Source organism: Rosa rugosa, chromosome 5, assembly GCF_958449725.1.
Source record: "Rosa rugosa chromosome 5, drRosRugo1.1, whole genome shotgun sequence".
NCBI classification, from domain to species: Eukaryota; Viridiplantae; Streptophyta; class Magnoliopsida; order Rosales; family Rosaceae; genus Rosa; species Rosa rugosa.
This window is the reverse complement of record NC_084824.1, coordinates 45,190,167-45,207,083: the sequence shown is the minus strand read 5'-3', so window position 1 is coordinate 45,207,083 and position 16,917 is coordinate 45,190,167. Positions and strand designations below refer to the sequence as shown.

The window sequence follows — 16,917 nt, the reverse complement described above, 5'->3', positions numbered from 1 at the left end:
AGTCCCAAAGTCCTGCTCCTAAAACATGCTAATCCACTTGCCCGCCGGTAACACTCACCAATTCTAATAATAGCAAAATAACACGACAATGAAAATCGAGTAGCTCTTGCATATCTCTCTAACTTATTCTCCATGCACAGAAAATAACGACTTTAATAAATGTAGGACATCTATATATAATTATATTACAAAATATTTGTGGGTTAATTATAATAGGATGACAAAATTGAAACAAATGAAGGAGCGCACCTTTCAATTTATGAAATTCGTAAACGTCGTTTGGAGATGGAGATGCTTCAATTTCTGAAAACCTTCTGCACCTATTTGATAGACAATACTACTATTAACACCCTCTGTCCCCTCCAAGTACAAGTCTTCAGTTCTTTTTAGCAACATTATTAGACCTTGGTGTAATTCATTGCTAGCATTGAGCTGGAGCTTTAGTGCATTGAGGTATCCATCCACATCATTCCATTTCCACGCAGAACCAATACATATATGAAATCTCATTAAATTACTAGTGGCGAGAAAATCTGCTGGAAGGATGTTAGAGTCTGGGATATGTATTTGTAAAGCATTTAGCCGAGGCAAGTGCTTTAGCTCATCAAGGCTTGCATTTCTTCTTTCACTACTGATGACTACTTCACCCTCCCATCGGTTAAAGCTGTTACCCATTCTCAAGTGTTCTAACCTTATCAAGTTTGATATAACATTAGGTGAAATCACTTCGAGTTGAGAGCAACCAAACAAATCCAACATTCGCAGACGTGTCAATTGCCCTATTTCTTTTGGTAACTCTTTGAATTTGGACATCCGAAAGCTGAGAATTTCCAAGTTTTGTAGCTGTCCAATCAGAGTTACATCTCCCAATGTGCATTGATCCAAACACAATGTTTGAAGACTTTTTAGAAATTGGAGAGATGGAGGTAGTGATGGGATACTCAAATTAGTGAAGTCCAACACTCTGAGTTTCGTCATCCCTTCGAAAAAGTTGCTGGGAATTTCCAAGTAGTGATCAGCATCCCTACTAGAAAAGGTAAACATTTTCAGTTCTGGGCATTCCAAACCTTCCGGAAGCTGGGGGATACTGCAGCTTTTGAGAATGATCATAGTGCACTTTGTACAGAAATCCATATTTGGCCATTCTTTGAACTCGTCTCCAATAGCAACTTTGAAGACATGTTGATCTCTCCAGGCAATCCGGATTACAACTTCATGAACAAGATCATGCATTCTCACAATTTGATTATTATCACTGTCCTCTAGCAATAGACAAGAATCTTTAAGTTTTTCAACCAGTGAAAGCAATGCATCAAGTGCTTCTTCCACTGTATCCACGTTTTTAATCAAACCCAAGCCCATACTAGATTTCAACAAGTAATCAAGATCTATAGATTGACCTCTCATAAGTCCAGATAGCAAGAACAGTGGCTTAAGCTCTTCATCATCCAATTGCTCGTAACTCCACTCCAGAGCCGAGTACGCTTTTTTTGTAAATCCTTGTTTGTCAAATTTTTTTAGGCGTCGCGAGGCATCTTTCCAAGCTTCTACCGTACTTCTATTCTTCAGGGCGCTTGCAACTGTTACCACTAAAACCGGCAAGCCTCCGCACTTTTGGGCTACGTCTGTTGCTACTTCTCGTATGGCAGGATTTTGAACAACATCACCTGCCATCTTCTCAAATAAACTCCAGTTTTCTTTTGCATCTAAAAGGTCAAGTTGAAACTCCTTTTGTGTACGCATCTCACCCGATAATACTTCTCTGGTTCTAGATGTCAACAATACTTTACAATTCGACACACGTGGAACTCCCACAATCTCCAAATTTATTTTTTCATGTATGTCATCCAAAATTACCAGAACTTTTTTCTTTTTTATCCTACTAAAAAGACGACTAGCTCTTTTGTCTGTAGTCTCATCTCCGAGAAAGTCCATTCCCAACTTTTCAGCAATTCTTTTTCGAATTTCATCCAAATCTGGAATCTTTTTCACATCTTGTACTATAACAACATCATCAAATAAAGTTTTATCTTCTGTGGCTTGCCGATAAACTTCTTTAGCAAGTGTTGTCTTCCCCACGCCCCCAATACCGTACACCCCAATTATGTCGGTATTAGATTGTCTCAGTTCATTCATGATTTCCTTCGCAACCGAAGTCCTTGAATCAAAGGCCTGGTAATCTTTAGCAGGTATGCTGCACACCTCCTCTAGTTGGACATCGTATGCAATATCGCCAAAATCCTTTTTCCCACAGAGGTCAGCAACTTCTTGAACCAATTTTGTTGATTTCCTGCTGCGATGATGGCGAACCTTTAGATTAGGACAAAAGCCACGGAGACATCTAGTCTGTGCACGCTGTTCATCTTTCAAGAAATCGTTTGCTTTTTCAGTCATCTCATCCACTTTAGTCAGCCAATTCTGGACACCTGCTTCAATTCGTCTACCTTTTCTTTCCTCAGTTTCAACAGCATGCTGCATGCTTTCTCTGGCAGCACCCAAGTCACCTACTTGACTCTCTAGTTTTTTGAGGTTCTTGTTGTAGTGGATTACATAACCCACTTGGCGTATAACTGGTGCAACTGTGAACTCAGCAATCTTTCCAGCAATTCCAATACCAATTGCAACAAGAAAATTGTGACACCCCATGTCTGTTACTGAATACAAACGAATCAAAAAAGATCAGGGTTGCAACAAAACTTGATATCAACTCAAAAGAACGGACGAAAGAAACAAAGGTAATCAAATCTGGGCATGACTTACTAAAGGTTCAGAGGATTTGAGATATTTTCGTTTATAAAGTAATGTTGTCTCGTAGAAGAGGTCTAATTTCGATTTGTTTTTTTTTTTTTTTTTTTTTGTTTTTTCCCGATAACAGAGAGAAACAGAGCAGTATATAAACTATTGGTCCGTATATAAACTATTTTCCTAGAAAGATTCTTTGATTTGGAAACGATGATAGCAGTAAATGGAGGCAGAATGAAAAGTTACGACAACTTGCGATTTCTTCTGGTTCCATCATCTCCAGGTTTCTTCTACACCATGGGCTTTCGTTTCTTTATCGTTTAGTTTTTGGGTTTCTCGACTTTCAATTTGGGCGATCCAGTTATGTGATACTATCCTTGATAATTCTTCATTTGCTTCTGCAATTTCTGCATCAATTTTGATGTGATTGGCCTGCTGGCTTGCATTCTTTCCATTTGAGGGATGTTCTCTATTGTTTGCCTGTGTTTTGAGTTTTGGGTCATACATGTCAGAGTAAACAAGAAGCTCGCTGTTTAGGTTTCGATCTTATAAAGGCTCAGTTTTTATTTCTTACTCAATGTTCGATATATACATTTCAATTGGAAGAACCCAATTGACATATTCATAAGTTTAATTAACCCCAAAATCATCTAGATTGGCCATAAACTCTGCATTTGAATAGTCTTGGTAGGATTGGATATGGTTTTTTGCTCCCGCTTCTTGCTAGTTTCTATGTGTGTCTGTGACTATAAGTTGATAATATATATGTTCAATATATGGTTCACCAAGTCTCTGTTTGAATTAGGAAATCAAAATGTGTGAATTGTGAACGAATGTATGTTGAAGTTGAATACAAATCATTACTTGTAAAAATTGTCTTTTTTTATTTTATTGTTATTTTTAAACTTATCAGCTACTGGATTTAATTATCATGTATTGATGTAGTTTGCTAAAACTCTCTGTTTTATTGGGGCACAAAGACTTGCAAGTTCAAGATTGTGGTCATCTCTGTGTTTTTTATATAGGTTTTGGTTGCAGCTGGTGTTTGTGCGGCAATTGGGCAGCTGCCCAAGCCTTTAACTAATGTAATTCTGTATGGGAAAGAGTTTGATTTCAAGGCAACCGCTGCCTGCTCCCCTTCCACTCATTCCTCTGTAAGCTATTTCTAATTTTTTGATCCAATCATGTAACTTTATAATCAAATAATTCGCCATACTCTCTGTTGGATACTATCTAATGCCGGAGTTGTTTTGTTGCTGTTTTCCTTATGTGTAGTTTAGAAGTGGCTACTGCAACAACACTTGGCCTTGAAAGGTATGCACCATTTCCTTCGTTTTCCACCGACATTTGATTAAAAATTAAACTAGTGAATTGATATTTATTTCTTTTTTCCTTTTTTTGAATCAGGGGACTTTAGGATTCAGTATTTGGCTTAACTGTAGTTTATGCAAGTCTTGTAATGTATGATGCCCAGCTATCAATGTTCACATCTCTCTTTCTCTATCCATCTTTTCCTTGATCCTATTATTTTGATACAACATTTTTTGATAACTAAAGATTGGAGCTGAGATACTCTTTAGTGATTAACGAACTTGAGGGTATATGCCATTTATTTCAGCTTGCTTACAGCCAAAAGTATTAAAAGCAGTTTGTATGAAGAGGAATGTTAACATGACTCTGTACTCGTTAACCATGTTATATCTGAATACCTGCTTAGGATGCTCACCAGCATACGATTGATGTTACCAAAGTACACAAGAAAATTAGCTTTTATCTGATGGGTTCTAGTCCAGAGCTTATGTTTAGACAGATGGCAACAAAGGCACCAACAGTACCTTATTTCCAGTCTGACAGTCTAGTGCTGCAATCTACTAAGCTTCATTAGGAAGGGATATATTTTACTTGCTTAGCAGATAGTAATGATATGAAATAGTTCGATTTTATTAGTTAGAAGTATTAACGTGAGATCATGCATCAGTGCTCATCTTCACTTCATTATTTTGCCATAATGTTTGTGCACTTGTCTTTGCGTATGGGTCTGAAATTCTGAACCAAAACTGGAACAAAATTCTTACTTTTTCAGGGGGTGAGAAGAGAAGTCGGAAACCAAGCAAGAGTAGTGAACAAAACTTTGCCTCAAATTACAAGGGTGAACACAATCTCATCCAAAGATAGAGGTAGACACAGTTCTCAGCCTAAAACATCATCTTCATTACAGTTGGATAGGCTCAAGTCCCTTGCATTGGGGATAGAGAAGCAGGGTGTCATTGCCATCCATAGGGTTAAAGGGAAGAGTAAACAGTTGGGAGTTGGTGGGACAGCGACGTTATCACTCGGAAGCTTAGTGAGAAGGAATCTAGACAATCTTTTTCTAAGGTATTAAGTTCAAATTTCTTTTATAACTTGCTTTGTTTGTGGTACATTATGTTGATTTATTTCTTTTCTTATGCCTTTAGTAGCAATCGTATGAAGTTGGTATAGTTTGAATTTGATTATAGAAATGAATATATGGTTCATTTGATATGCTAATTGCTAGTTGGGTTATGTCATTGTAGGGTGTGAGGCTTCAATTGTGCACTGGGTATATAGATGGTCTATAATCTAGATGTACTCAGTTAAATGCTACATGGTCTAGAGTTTACAACTGCACGTGGAAAGGAGCCGCCTTCACGACCATGTAAGTCGCCGCCCCAGGATCAAAACCCCCAGAAGAAATGAGCAGAGGACCTCAATCAGGGTTCAAAAGATCTAAGGATCAAAGGTTGCAGAATGAGTACACGACACACCCTCCAAGCTCGAAATAGATACAAATGGTCAGGAAATATTTATTAATTTTGTCTTAGATTCATTTTTCAAATTTCTAGTGTTTTTCATGGTTTTCCATTTAAATGGAAGTTTTGGAAGTAATATTTCATTCATTGTTCCGTATATTATTAACTGGTAAGCCACAAGTTTTTTTGTTTTTACATTTATTTAGTTAAAAAATTGCAATTCACTGCCAGAATATAGTAAAATATAAAAGAAGATTAATTTCTTTGATAAAAAAAAAGATTAATTTTGTCAAAAATAAGAATATTAACATAATCCCATCAATGAAAAAAATTACCCAAACAATTCAATTATAAATTTCATCACTTAAATCCCTTCATTGTAAGCTTCCTTCATCTTAAGGTCCACTCACCTTAAAATCCTATTACCTTAAAGTTCCTTAGAACCTTCAAATTCCTTACCCAAATACTCCTTTAGATTTCGCTGATGTGTGTATAGAAGTGTATTTTGGGTAACTGTTCAAGCTTAGTATTGTGGTGTGGTTGATAACTGGCAGTTTAGGTTTAACTATCAACTGTATGATCAAAGAGTACGTGCTACTCTGTTCGGTAACACTTGCATAAGTGTTATTGATGATCAATAACATGTATATGTTAATGACCATTAGTAACAATATCTTAGCTATTCACTGTCAGTGACAAATGTCATCTTAGTTATTGACTTTAGTAACAATTGTGTATCTGCTATTGTCTCTGCATACCAATAGCAATATTTTTGTGTTTTGCTTTTGCTTATGGTATATTTGTGTAGTTCAAAGCCTTATTTTACAAATAAACCAAAAAATTTGTTATTGGCTGTTAGTAGCTATATTTGCTATGATCATCAGTAGTATCATTTGCAATTGATCTTCAGTAACACCATTTATTATGGACTTTTAGTAGCTAAGGACTGATATGGATACAGGTATGTGGATAAAGTACGGTGCCAACACGTGAAAACGACATATTCTAGATGTTTTCTGATACATGTATGAGAAGAATACGGCGAATAAATATATGCTCTTAATTTATTTATATATAATTAGAAATGAATAAAAATAGTATAAAAATAAGATGAACAAAAAGCAAACATTATAGTGTTATTGAGTTTTATATCTAGGTTTGTTATTTTTCTCTCCACAACCCTAGCAGTCCGGCTGCCTCGGATCTCCTTAGGTCGATTCAAGCGTCGCTTTGTCTTCGTTAAGAGGAGCACAATGCTTTCGACTGTTTTTGCTCAACACTGAGATTGTGGAAGGCTTTTGAGATTTTCCAATTGATCAGTAGCTTGCTCTATATCAATTGGTGTTTGTTTCTCGATTGGCGGTGAAGGATTACGATGGCAACAGGGTTTGTGGTGTCCTGTGGCTGCAACATCTGTAGCATAGGTGGGTTCAATGTGAAATTTCGATTAGTCCGTTAGATTTGGGGTGCAAAGGTTGTCTTGGTGGTGGTGCTTAGGCTCTCGTCCATGGCTTTCTAGGGTGGGGGGACCGCCAGAGGTAGAAGTTGTAGCGATGGTGATAAGTGTAGCATTGGCGATGATGTTGGGGGTGGTGGTGGCCTGTTTGTTAGCGGTGTTGGTCATGAAGGTGGTGGCCTGGTGTTGTGGTGGGTGGGTTTGTACAGAGGCTGTTAGGATTGCTTGATTAGATTGATCTCCTCTATTTTACCCCTTTTGAGTTCAGGAATTGGGTCCAAAGCTTCAAGAAGCTTTGTAGCGTCTTCCCTTAAGCTTCCCCGCATTAATGTTGGCTTGCTGTGGTGGCATGCTTGCGATATATAGGTAGAAACTTCATATAGCATTAATAGATGAACAAAAGTACATGAAAAGGCTTGCAAGAAGGCATGTGGTGTGGGAGCTAAAAATACACGAGTTGCAGAAGATGAGAGCTTGCTATGGCTAAAGGTTTGCTGCGGTGTAATCTACTACAGTGAGGAGAGAATGGATTTTGGTGGTGGTTGTTGGGTTTAAGTTCGTTTAGAGCTTGAAAATGGTTTTGGATTGGAGGCTGGGAATGCTTGGCCTGTTGCTTGAGGCTTGCTTGAAAGATGTATTGTTTAGAGGTTCTGAGATCTGTTGCCTATAGGTTGTGTGATGTCCCTTTGCAGCAACTAGCTAGAAGCTCTAATTTATAGGTTGGAAGAGGTGAGGCCAAGATACAGGTTCATGGGATGAAACTATTTGACTTAAAAGAGAACTACAATATTAAAGCCAAATCTACAGAACAAGGCAAAAACCACATGGCTCAGAGGTAGTGTCTGTTGTACTAGTTTGCTTGAATTATGATATTTGAGTAGCAAACTTCTAGGGAATAGCTGCTGTGGTTATAGTCTAAGTTGAATTGACACTAGGCCAATAACCTTAACACATAACACTTTTTGCACAACGAAAAAAAAAAATTTGTTGTGTGATGAGGAAAAGTGAATCATACAACATATTTGAAAAACTTACGTCATGTAAGGCTGTTAAAATTCAGAAGTTTTTAGCTAGAAGGCCATTGCACAACACTTACAAGAATAGTTTGTTGTGTGAATGAAAAAAAAAAAATAAGCGGCAGATTTCCCTCCTAGCTTGACTCAAATATGTCATGACCTGCCAACTTACATTCGGTGGGTGAACAATATCTGACATAGCAACCTAAATGGTAGAAATGAAAGGCAAAAAGCAGTGAATAGTATTAACCTGCCAACCTCAACGGGTGGACTTCCTCTAACGTCAAAACTGATACTTTGACTGCACATAGTCAGACAACGTAACTTCATTTATGTGTTGTGTGATTCAGGAATTCAAAATTAGAAAAACAAATTGCCCGCCTTTGACAACTAAATTAGGGCGACTCTGTCTCCCACTTGGACAAAATAGTAGTTTTCTATCACTTGCACATAATACCTCTGCCTTTTCAGTCCTCTTCTTATTCTGTCTATCTCTTAGAAGCCGACCAATTTTCTCTCTCATCTCCTCTCACTGCAAACCGAAAAGGAAAAAGCTCAAAGTTCTGGTTCTTAGCAACATCACCACAAAGGTAATTCCCTTTTCTCCTTCTCTAGATTTGGTCTCTTCACCCCATTCTACCATGCTTGGATTTCCAGATTTTGATTTTAGGGTTTTTTTTTGTTTTTCAGATCGGGAAGAGACACTCTTCATCCTCTCTTCAACGGAACTACTACAAAAGAATTTTGGTGAGGAAAATCTAGTTTCTTTATTTATTATTATTTTTTTTGATCTCGCAATTCAATTTCTCTTTCGGCTTGGGTCAATAAAATTTTAAAAACTCAGGTAGGTCCTAGTATTCATTTTGATTTGTGATTTAAAAACTTGGGGTTTCTTATCTGGCAATAGAACTTCAGATTCGGGTTTTGGTTTGAGTTCCAAAAGATGTAGCGGTTCAGTAAGAGGCTTCAATTCGTCCTCAGTGAGGCTTGATTTCGTGCTCAAGGCGGTCGCTCAGTGTTGGTTGTTGTTGTCCCTGCTATGGAGAAGCTCTCTCTAATCCTTTCCAGTACGTCTTTACCCAGTTTCTTATTTTGCTTTTGATTTAGGCTTGTTTGGGGTGTCTCACTGAAAGGAGTTTTTTTTTTCCTTTTTTTTTTTTCAGTGAGACACTGAAAGAAAGTTTCAATGGCCCAAACAAGACCACACCTTTCTTCTCTACCACCCCAGATTCCAGGTATATCTCTCCTCTCTCTCACCTTCAAATTAAACATTTCAGTAACTCTATTTAAAGCTTTAGCTCACTTGGGTCTTAATTTTCTGGTACTTTTCCCCAGGATTGTGAGTGATCCCAAATGAGACCAGATTGTGAATTTTATGGTTGTAATGATTTTGTTCAACATGAAAAGCTAACATAAGACAAGCTATGATCTTTTTTTTTTTTTTTTTGATAAAGTATCAAGCTTTGAGTATTGTTGGTTTCAGTTTCATTTTTAGACGTTTGATTTTGTTTTGGCTGTTCAGAATTGTGTGTAGAATGCATTGTGGTTAAAATTTGCATTTTCTGCGACTGCTATTTGTGTTTTATCAGTCATGCGGAATGAATGTCAATAAAAATAGGAGCAGATCGATCATATGTATTATGTTGTGTTGCTCTTTTGCTTTATTAGTGGTATATCTCAAATTTTTATGGCCCTATAGGTATAATTGAGATGGAATTCTTATAAAGAAATATGCCTTTTCAATATATTTTTGTCTCTCTGTTCTTGTAAATCTCATATGTTGTTGGTTGGAGCCAAATTGCCTTTAGATATTTGTCATGAAAAGAAGATGATTAATGTTCAGTTTGCTAAATATGGTCCAAATGCTGAGAGGATGCAAGTCTTTTGGTATCTTTTATGATATTTGTGCCCGGTTTCTTGTCGATTTTGGTTATGCATTTTGTTGGGATTTTATTAATTTGAAGTGTTTGTTCTGTTTCCAAGCTTCAGTCACAAGGGAAAGATAGGTGAATCTTGTTCCAAGTTGAAGAGCAAGTCAAGAAGCCTTAGTCCAAGGTGAGGTTCTTTCTTTGGTTGAATTTGGGTGAACATAAAATGGGTAATATTTTATGCTCTTTGGGTGCCTGATCTGTTCATGAAAAGAGTTGGAAATAATGAAAAGTGGTCACTCTTTTGTCCTAATGAGTGTCCATGTCTAGGAGATTGCTGGGATGAAAGCTTTGGACAGCTTTACACTCGTTATGAAAGTGAGCAATACCAGGCTTGATGTTAACATTCAACATATTTTTGTTATGAATAGCTTATATTTATCTTGATTCCTGCACAGGGCGAGGCCAAAAGAGTTGTATCTTCACAACAACTTTGGTATGAAGTTTTGAAATCCCAAATTAAAAGAGGAACTCCGCACATGCTTTTTAAGGTCATTTCTTAATAAAAAAATGTCTTCTTCATCCATCTTCTTTTTATTTCTATAGTGTTCTGATTATGTAATCATTGTCTTCTTAATTAGGATACTTGTAATAAGAAAAACAATCAGCAAAATCAAGTAACCATAAAATGCTCAAACATGTTGATGGAAGCTTTTTGTTTATGTATTTTTTATCAAGTGGTTTTTGGCAAATATGTATGGAAATGGATTGGAGTATCTTGCCTCAGTTCTCAAATATTAGATACAGCCCAATGTTTTATATGATTCTATCCCAATTTTGTGCATGATTCTATTCCAATTTCGTGCATTGATATTTGCATACTCAATTTTCAGCAGATAAACAATATTAAAGTCATGGTTTGCTGCTTCCATGACTTCTTCACTTTTGTCATGTTGATGATTAGCAGGACTTTGATTTCCTGCTTTTCTAGTTAAAGAGCCATGCTTACGATTCTAGCTGTGTTCATGGTTTGTGATGTGAGGTATAGTTACTTGAGTTTCTTGTAATGGCCAAGGCTTGATGAGTTTACTTTAGAGCTCTTATCAGATGAATTTGGTTCTGTGTGAGTGTGTCCAATGCGTTAATAAGTCTAACTTGAGTGAAATTCCAAATATTGAAGGCTCTTTGGTTCCGGGAAATGTAGAGGTTTTAGGAATTAGGAACCATAAAAATATAAAATGATTCCACCAGAAGATGATTAATTGAGCTATGATTTGGCTTGAGAGTTGTTCTGTTTCTAAATGCTATATCTGCTTTTATAATTTGTGCCATGTAACTGTATGAATCATGATCATTACACAATCTCAGTATATGCAAAAGTCACGCTGATTTTGTATGATTTTCCTTGCCAAAGTATCTTCATTTTTTCTTTCATTAATGGCTTGCAGATAATATTGATCTAGTAAAAGACGGAGCATGTAGCTGATGCTGGGGAGGCAGATGGGGAACTAGATTTGACTCCACCAGCTCCACCAACCATTCCACCCAATGTGAAGCCAGAAGTCCTGATTTCTCCCTAGTATTCTGTACCAATTCATTGTCAAAGTACTAGATCGATGAAAAATACTTTTGGGTTGTTTAGTGAACATATGCCACTTTGGCTTAGATGATTGGGGAAATTTCCTATTTTACATTTGAAGTTTATAGTATGGGTTGGATTAGTCATTTGATGGTTTGCAATCAGTTTTATTTCTAATTAATTATTGTTCATTAGGTAAAATGGAGCATTATTTATGCACAAAATCAAGGGAATGAAAATGATTATACAACAGGTCTAATATAAAGTTAATGCAACGTTGTCTAAATACACAAAATTTGGATATCCACACAATGCATTTTTATACATCACACAATGGTTCAAAAAATTATGTCTTCTCATTTTCTCTTGCACAATAGAAAACACTAGAACCACGTTGTCTGACTAAGATAACCAACAACAGCTTTGAAATAAGTTCTGTTGTATGAATGCCGCACCTTCCATGCTACGCATGGTTGCGCGGCAGCTGTGCTTGGCATCTGCCGAGAGAAGGCACAATGCTTATAACAAAAAGATGTTGACTGTTTGTATATCATACAACGGTGGAGAACCGTTGTGCCATTTTTCAACAGGCAATGCTCCGATACACAACGGGGGTTGTCCATATCCCACAACGAATTAGGTCCATCGTGTGTTTCATTTTTTGTCATAGTGTGATATAGGAGAAGTTAGAAGAGGTGATATCTCATTGGGAAGAGCTGCATGTTACCTTCGGAATAGCTTGTAGCAATCTAGAACTGAGAATAAATAAAAGAAGAAATTTGATTGAGGCTTTGTAAAAGCGAGTACTATTCTTTGTGCGGCTGGAAAAGATACTGGTTTTATGGTTAAGGCAGATAATTGTGTTTTTATGGATTATCATGTTTTAAAGATATGTTAGACTCACTATTGATTATAATGATATCAATTTTTTTTTTTTTTTTTAAAGACAGACAGAACAATAATATATCTATTCCAAGTTGTCGCAGAATTTTGCTTGATGATCACTTGACCGCTCTGTTTGAGCGAACATGAAGAGAAGGAGAAAAACAGCGGATTGATTTTTTGAGAATCACGATGAGATTAGGTTTATCCACCCTTTTTCTTTTTCTTTTTTTCTTTTTTTTCTTGTACTGTTCGTTAGGGTGAGAAAGTACAATATTACCCCATAATCCCTTTTAATTACGAAAAAAAGGTATCCAAAACAGATACGACGTGTTGGAACGCGTATCCATATCTGGGTGTGTTGGATACACATATGCTATCCCATATCAATACGAGATTCGTTTCAAATTTGGCATATGCGTGCTTCATAGGTCAATAGCAAAATTTATGTGTTTTGCTTTTTGAGTTCTCTAATTGATGTTTTTATGGGGCTTGATGATAGTTTATGCTTTATATACTTTTCTACTAATTGAACAACCATTATGGGCATCTCTAACAGACTAGCAATTTAAAAAAAAAGTTAAAAATTTCACTAATTTGAGATAGTTTAGCACTCTAGTAGAATAGCTATATGAAAGTCAAATTTGCCTTTTGCTAAAATCTCTATCTAAATTTATCTAGGGAGGAGAGAGAAAATAACAAAAAGCTAAACACTCCACGTTCAATTATTATTATTATTTTTAGTTCAGCCAACACTGTTGGAGCAAAAACTAGAAATTTATTAACTATATTTAACTTTTAGATGATTTAGCTAAAAAAATAGCTTCTACTGTTGAATATGTTTCAATCTGCCAACTAACCAAGGCAGTTGTGGCAGCTATCTTTGCCACCAATTATGTTGTTTTGCCACCAATTATGTTGTTCTTATTTCTTTCATGATGCTCTTTGAGGAAGGAAGAGCCTGTTAAAACTTAAAAGCTAGAATTATGTTCTTTGCCTTTTATAACATGATCGCTCAAGACGCAATTTGCGCACCATAAATGATTTGTTTTCTCGTAGCGTTTATTTTTATTGTATTATGTAAAATCATTACGTTTGACTTTCTAGTTTGATTCCTTTTGAAAACATATACATGGAGAAGAACATATATAATTGACAATAAAAGAAAATGTGATTACTAATGTTGAAATTTATGATATATTTATATTAAAACAAAAGATTAGATTCAATTTAACCCCTTGAACTTTAGGGCTAAAATCAGTCTGATCCTTAAACATTTTTTTTAATCATGTTGGTCCTTGTACTCTCAAAGAACATCACCCGAGTCCAAAATTTGAATCTAGGTAAAAAAATGACGTCACTTGCTGAGTTGGAGCAGACATGGGACCCACACTTCAGCTTTTTAAACCCTGAAGGAGGGCAGAATGGACATTCTTACAATAAAAAGATTTTTTTTTTTTTAAATGATTAAATACTGTTTACTCCCTACACTTATAGGGTTTTATCGTTTCAGTTCCTGACCTTCGAATTTCACCTAAAAAGTTCCTGAACTCTCAATTTCCTCCCAATTGGTCCCTACCGTCAAAATTTTCTGTTAAAGTTGTCTATTATGCCCTCACTGAAACGATGAAACCCTATAAGTATAGGGAGTAAGCAGTATTTAACCCAAAAAAAAAACTCATAGAATGTCTTTGTGCAGCCAGAAATCGGAGAAGTCTCTCCACGGCACCAAACCTATCCAATTCCCTTTCCTTCTTCTTCTTCTTCCGAACCCATCAAAACCCAAACTCAAACCCAGTTGCTATCAAATTCAAATCCAAAACCCAAACTCAAATCCAGTTGCTATCAAATTCAAATCCACTGTCTTCGATCTCACCCTTGATGGCCATGAGCAGTGACTTAGAGCCCCAAAACCATCACATCCCCTAGTTTACATAACTAAGATAGGCCTCAATTTCCAACTTCCTGATAAAAAATTCCAACTCTAATCCACCTAGTAGCTAACATTCAAGGAAGCACAACCAAATCTACTGAGAATGATCAACTCCCATAATCAAAATCTCTGTAGAAACCCAGCATGCAGTAGTAACAAGATCCAGAACCCAAAAACAGAAGAGACCCAAAAAAGGAAGAATTAACCAACTTTTGTTCACTGAAACAAGCAATTGGGGAGAAAGCCCTCAACTTTGAATCCTAGAAAACTTGAAATTGAGAAAACAAGGGAGACCCAGATGAGAAAACATGGAAAAATCAAGGAAGCAGAGGGAAAACCCACCGGCCCAGAAGATTGAAGAATAGAAAAAATTGAAAGAGACCCAGATGAGGAAATTGAGGAACTTGAACAACCCAGAAGAGAATGGCTAGAGATGAGTGTGGTGAATAATGAAGGCAGCTCCTTCGCGTCGAAGCGTACTCTCTCTCCTTCCTCCGTCACTTCTCGCTGAGCCACTCAGTGTTCCACCACTAGTTCTTCCACAGGTTTCGTCACCTGCAGATTGCAGCATGGCTTGGAGAAGGGCGCCTGATTGGCCAAGGGTGTCGTTGGAGCGAAGGTCCGCTTGGATCTGAGCGAAGAGTATATCCATTTCAGAATTCTGAAGGTTTGGTTCGATCCGATCTAGGAGGAGGACGAGGAGCGAGACTGCGTGGCGTTTTCTTCGTCGTCCGCAAAGCTGAAGAACATGGGGGCTTGGTTTTGACGCCTCTTGGGCTTGGCGGAGGAGGAGAGTTTTGATAGGGATTTGAGAGTGGAGGTGGTAAAAGGGGTTTCGGCGTCGTTAGAGTGGTCGCCAATATAGAGAGAGAGAGAGAGAGAGAGAGAGAGAGAGAGAGAGAGAGAGAGAAAATTAAAAATTATATTAACTTGGAAATGTCCATTATGCTCTCTTCAGGGTTTAAAAAGCTGAAGTGTGGGCCCCTATGTCAGCTCCAACTCAGCAAATGACATCATTTTTGGACCCGGATTCAAATTTTGGACTCGGGTGATGTTCTTTGAGAGTACAAGGACCAACGTGATTAAAAAAAAAAGTTTAAGGACCACACTGATTTTAGCCCTAAAGTTCAAAGGATTAAACTGAATTTTTTCCCAAAACAAACGAACTAATGAGCTAAAACTTATAAAATAAAATCTAGAAAGCCTTAGATCACAATTATAAATATATATATATATATATATATGTATAAACGGTGCAAAATGAAATTGAACAAGAAAATTAAAGGACGCATACCTTGGCTGCTTTGGTAATGATCTGTGAATAAAGCAACCGTTATTGTTCTAAATTTTCCACTAGAACAGGGACAGAGTATAAATGAAATCTATGTATGTGGAACAAAAACACAAAGACAGAGGTGAAGCCGAAGGTTTTGCATGTGTTTTGAAAACAACTGCAAAAGATTGAAAAAAAAGTAAAATAACAAAACCAAGACAATATGTTTTTTTTTAATATAATAATACACGTGATTGAGATCTACATGTCTCTTACAAGTCCTTAAAACTGTTCATTAAGTGAGCAAGACTATATAACTATATGGATATTCAAACATATATAAACAATTAACTCTCTGTTCTCTCAGAGAGAAGGAAATTAAAGAAGAAAATGAATGAACGTACCTTTTACAACTCGATGTTTTTGTTATGAAGTAAACTGAAACGCAGAAAGAGATGATCATGTACCAAAATCAAATCAAGTGAGATTGCAGAATATATCAGCCGGTAGATCTAAGATCGATCATATATATCATCTATTGAAACGCAATTAATACCTAGATCTTCTTTTTGTTTCTGCTTGGTTATGATTTGGCATATAATCCGAAGTAAAACCGAAACAAGGTTGATGTAAGATGCAGGGACACTCTCAAATCAGAAGGAAACTGAAGAGCTAGCTGCTATTAGTCTGCAGTCTGCACAGTCTTTAACCTTGGTTTGTTTTGGTTTACAGAGAGGAATGACGAGAGTCGATCGGTGAGTGAACACTTGAAAGTTGAGGAAGCAGCTATATAGCTAAAAAGCAACACTAGTGAGATTAAGCACGTACAGAGAGACTTGTGAGGTGCAGAAGTCAATGAGCAACAATCACTTTCGTCATTACTTCATTTCCATGTGGGTTCAGTAAAGCTGCTGGGTCATTTACGACCGTGTGGGACGCGTTAATAATGATGGGTCTACGTACAATTATTGTTGTTACGTACTGTTTCTTTTCCACTGATCATATTCGGAGCAAGCTGCTGGTCAAGGACAACAAACAATCCACTGAGGATGCGAAACACATGCTTTATTTTTTTTTTCTTTGAAATAAAAGTAGAATCTCCTGGTTATTGTAGAAATCTCTAGTGGATCTGCAGCCCCCCATGGCGCGTAACTCACCAATTAAATATCTAAAAATATTGAAGAAGTACGTGTTGGTCGGTTGAGAACAAAATTTAAGGTCTCGCGAATACGTGTTAAAATGTTTTTCTCATCTCAACATGTGATCTTGATTTTAATTACAAACGAGTAACAAGAATTAAATTACATACTTTTCGTACATCTTTCTCAAGCAACCAAACAGAGCAAGCCAAAATCAAATTGCCACAAAATAAGAAAAAGAAAGAGAAAGAAGAAGCA

The 16,917-nt window shown here is 36.8% G+C and overlaps 1 protein-coding gene and 1 long non-coding RNA gene across 23 annotated transcripts in view; one reads left to right on the top strand and one right to left on the bottom strand.

Moving 5' to 3' along the window:
- LOC133708286 (disease resistance protein At4g27190-like) overlaps positions 1 to 16,518 on the bottom strand; it is a 29,234-nt gene extending 12,716 nt beyond the window's left edge. For 11 of the 14 annotated variants that reach the window (XM_062133744.1, XM_062133745.1, XM_062133747.1 and 8 more), the window contains exon 1: positions 250 to 354. Coding sequence is in view for 3 of the 14 variants with exons in the window: in XM_062133757.1 (XP_061989741.1) it covers positions 253 to 2,646 (2,394 nt within the window). In the remaining 11 variants the exon portion in view is untranslated. Of the gene's footprint in view, positions 1 to 249; positions 2,655 to 15,541; positions 15,563 to 15,924; positions 15,959 to 16,076 lie in introns of those variants that run through there. The other 3 variants (XM_062133757.1, XM_062133755.1, XM_062133756.1) reach the window with 3 other exon arrangements.
- Positions 2,596 to 15,176, top strand: LOC133708289 (uncharacterized). 9 transcript variants are annotated; one of them, XR_009845731.1, is made up of 14 exons: positions 2,596 to 2,735; positions 2,876 to 3,025; positions 3,768 to 3,896; positions 4,018 to 4,056; positions 4,826 to 5,118; positions 5,298 to 5,555; positions 8,485 to 8,575; positions 8,676 to 8,732; positions 8,893 to 9,052; positions 9,149 to 9,220; positions 9,969 to 10,040; positions 10,184 to 10,231; positions 10,312 to 10,404; positions 11,302 to 15,176. It is a non-coding gene; the product is annotated as an uncharacterized LOC133708289 (long non-coding RNA). The 9 variants fall into 9 exon arrangements; XR_009845735.1 differs by adding an exon at positions 4,150 to 4,203 and having other exon boundaries at positions 5,298 to 8,575; XR_009845734.1 differs by having other exon boundaries at positions 5,298 to 8,575; positions 8,901 to 9,052.
- Positions 16,519 to 16,917: the final 399 nt, after the last annotated feature.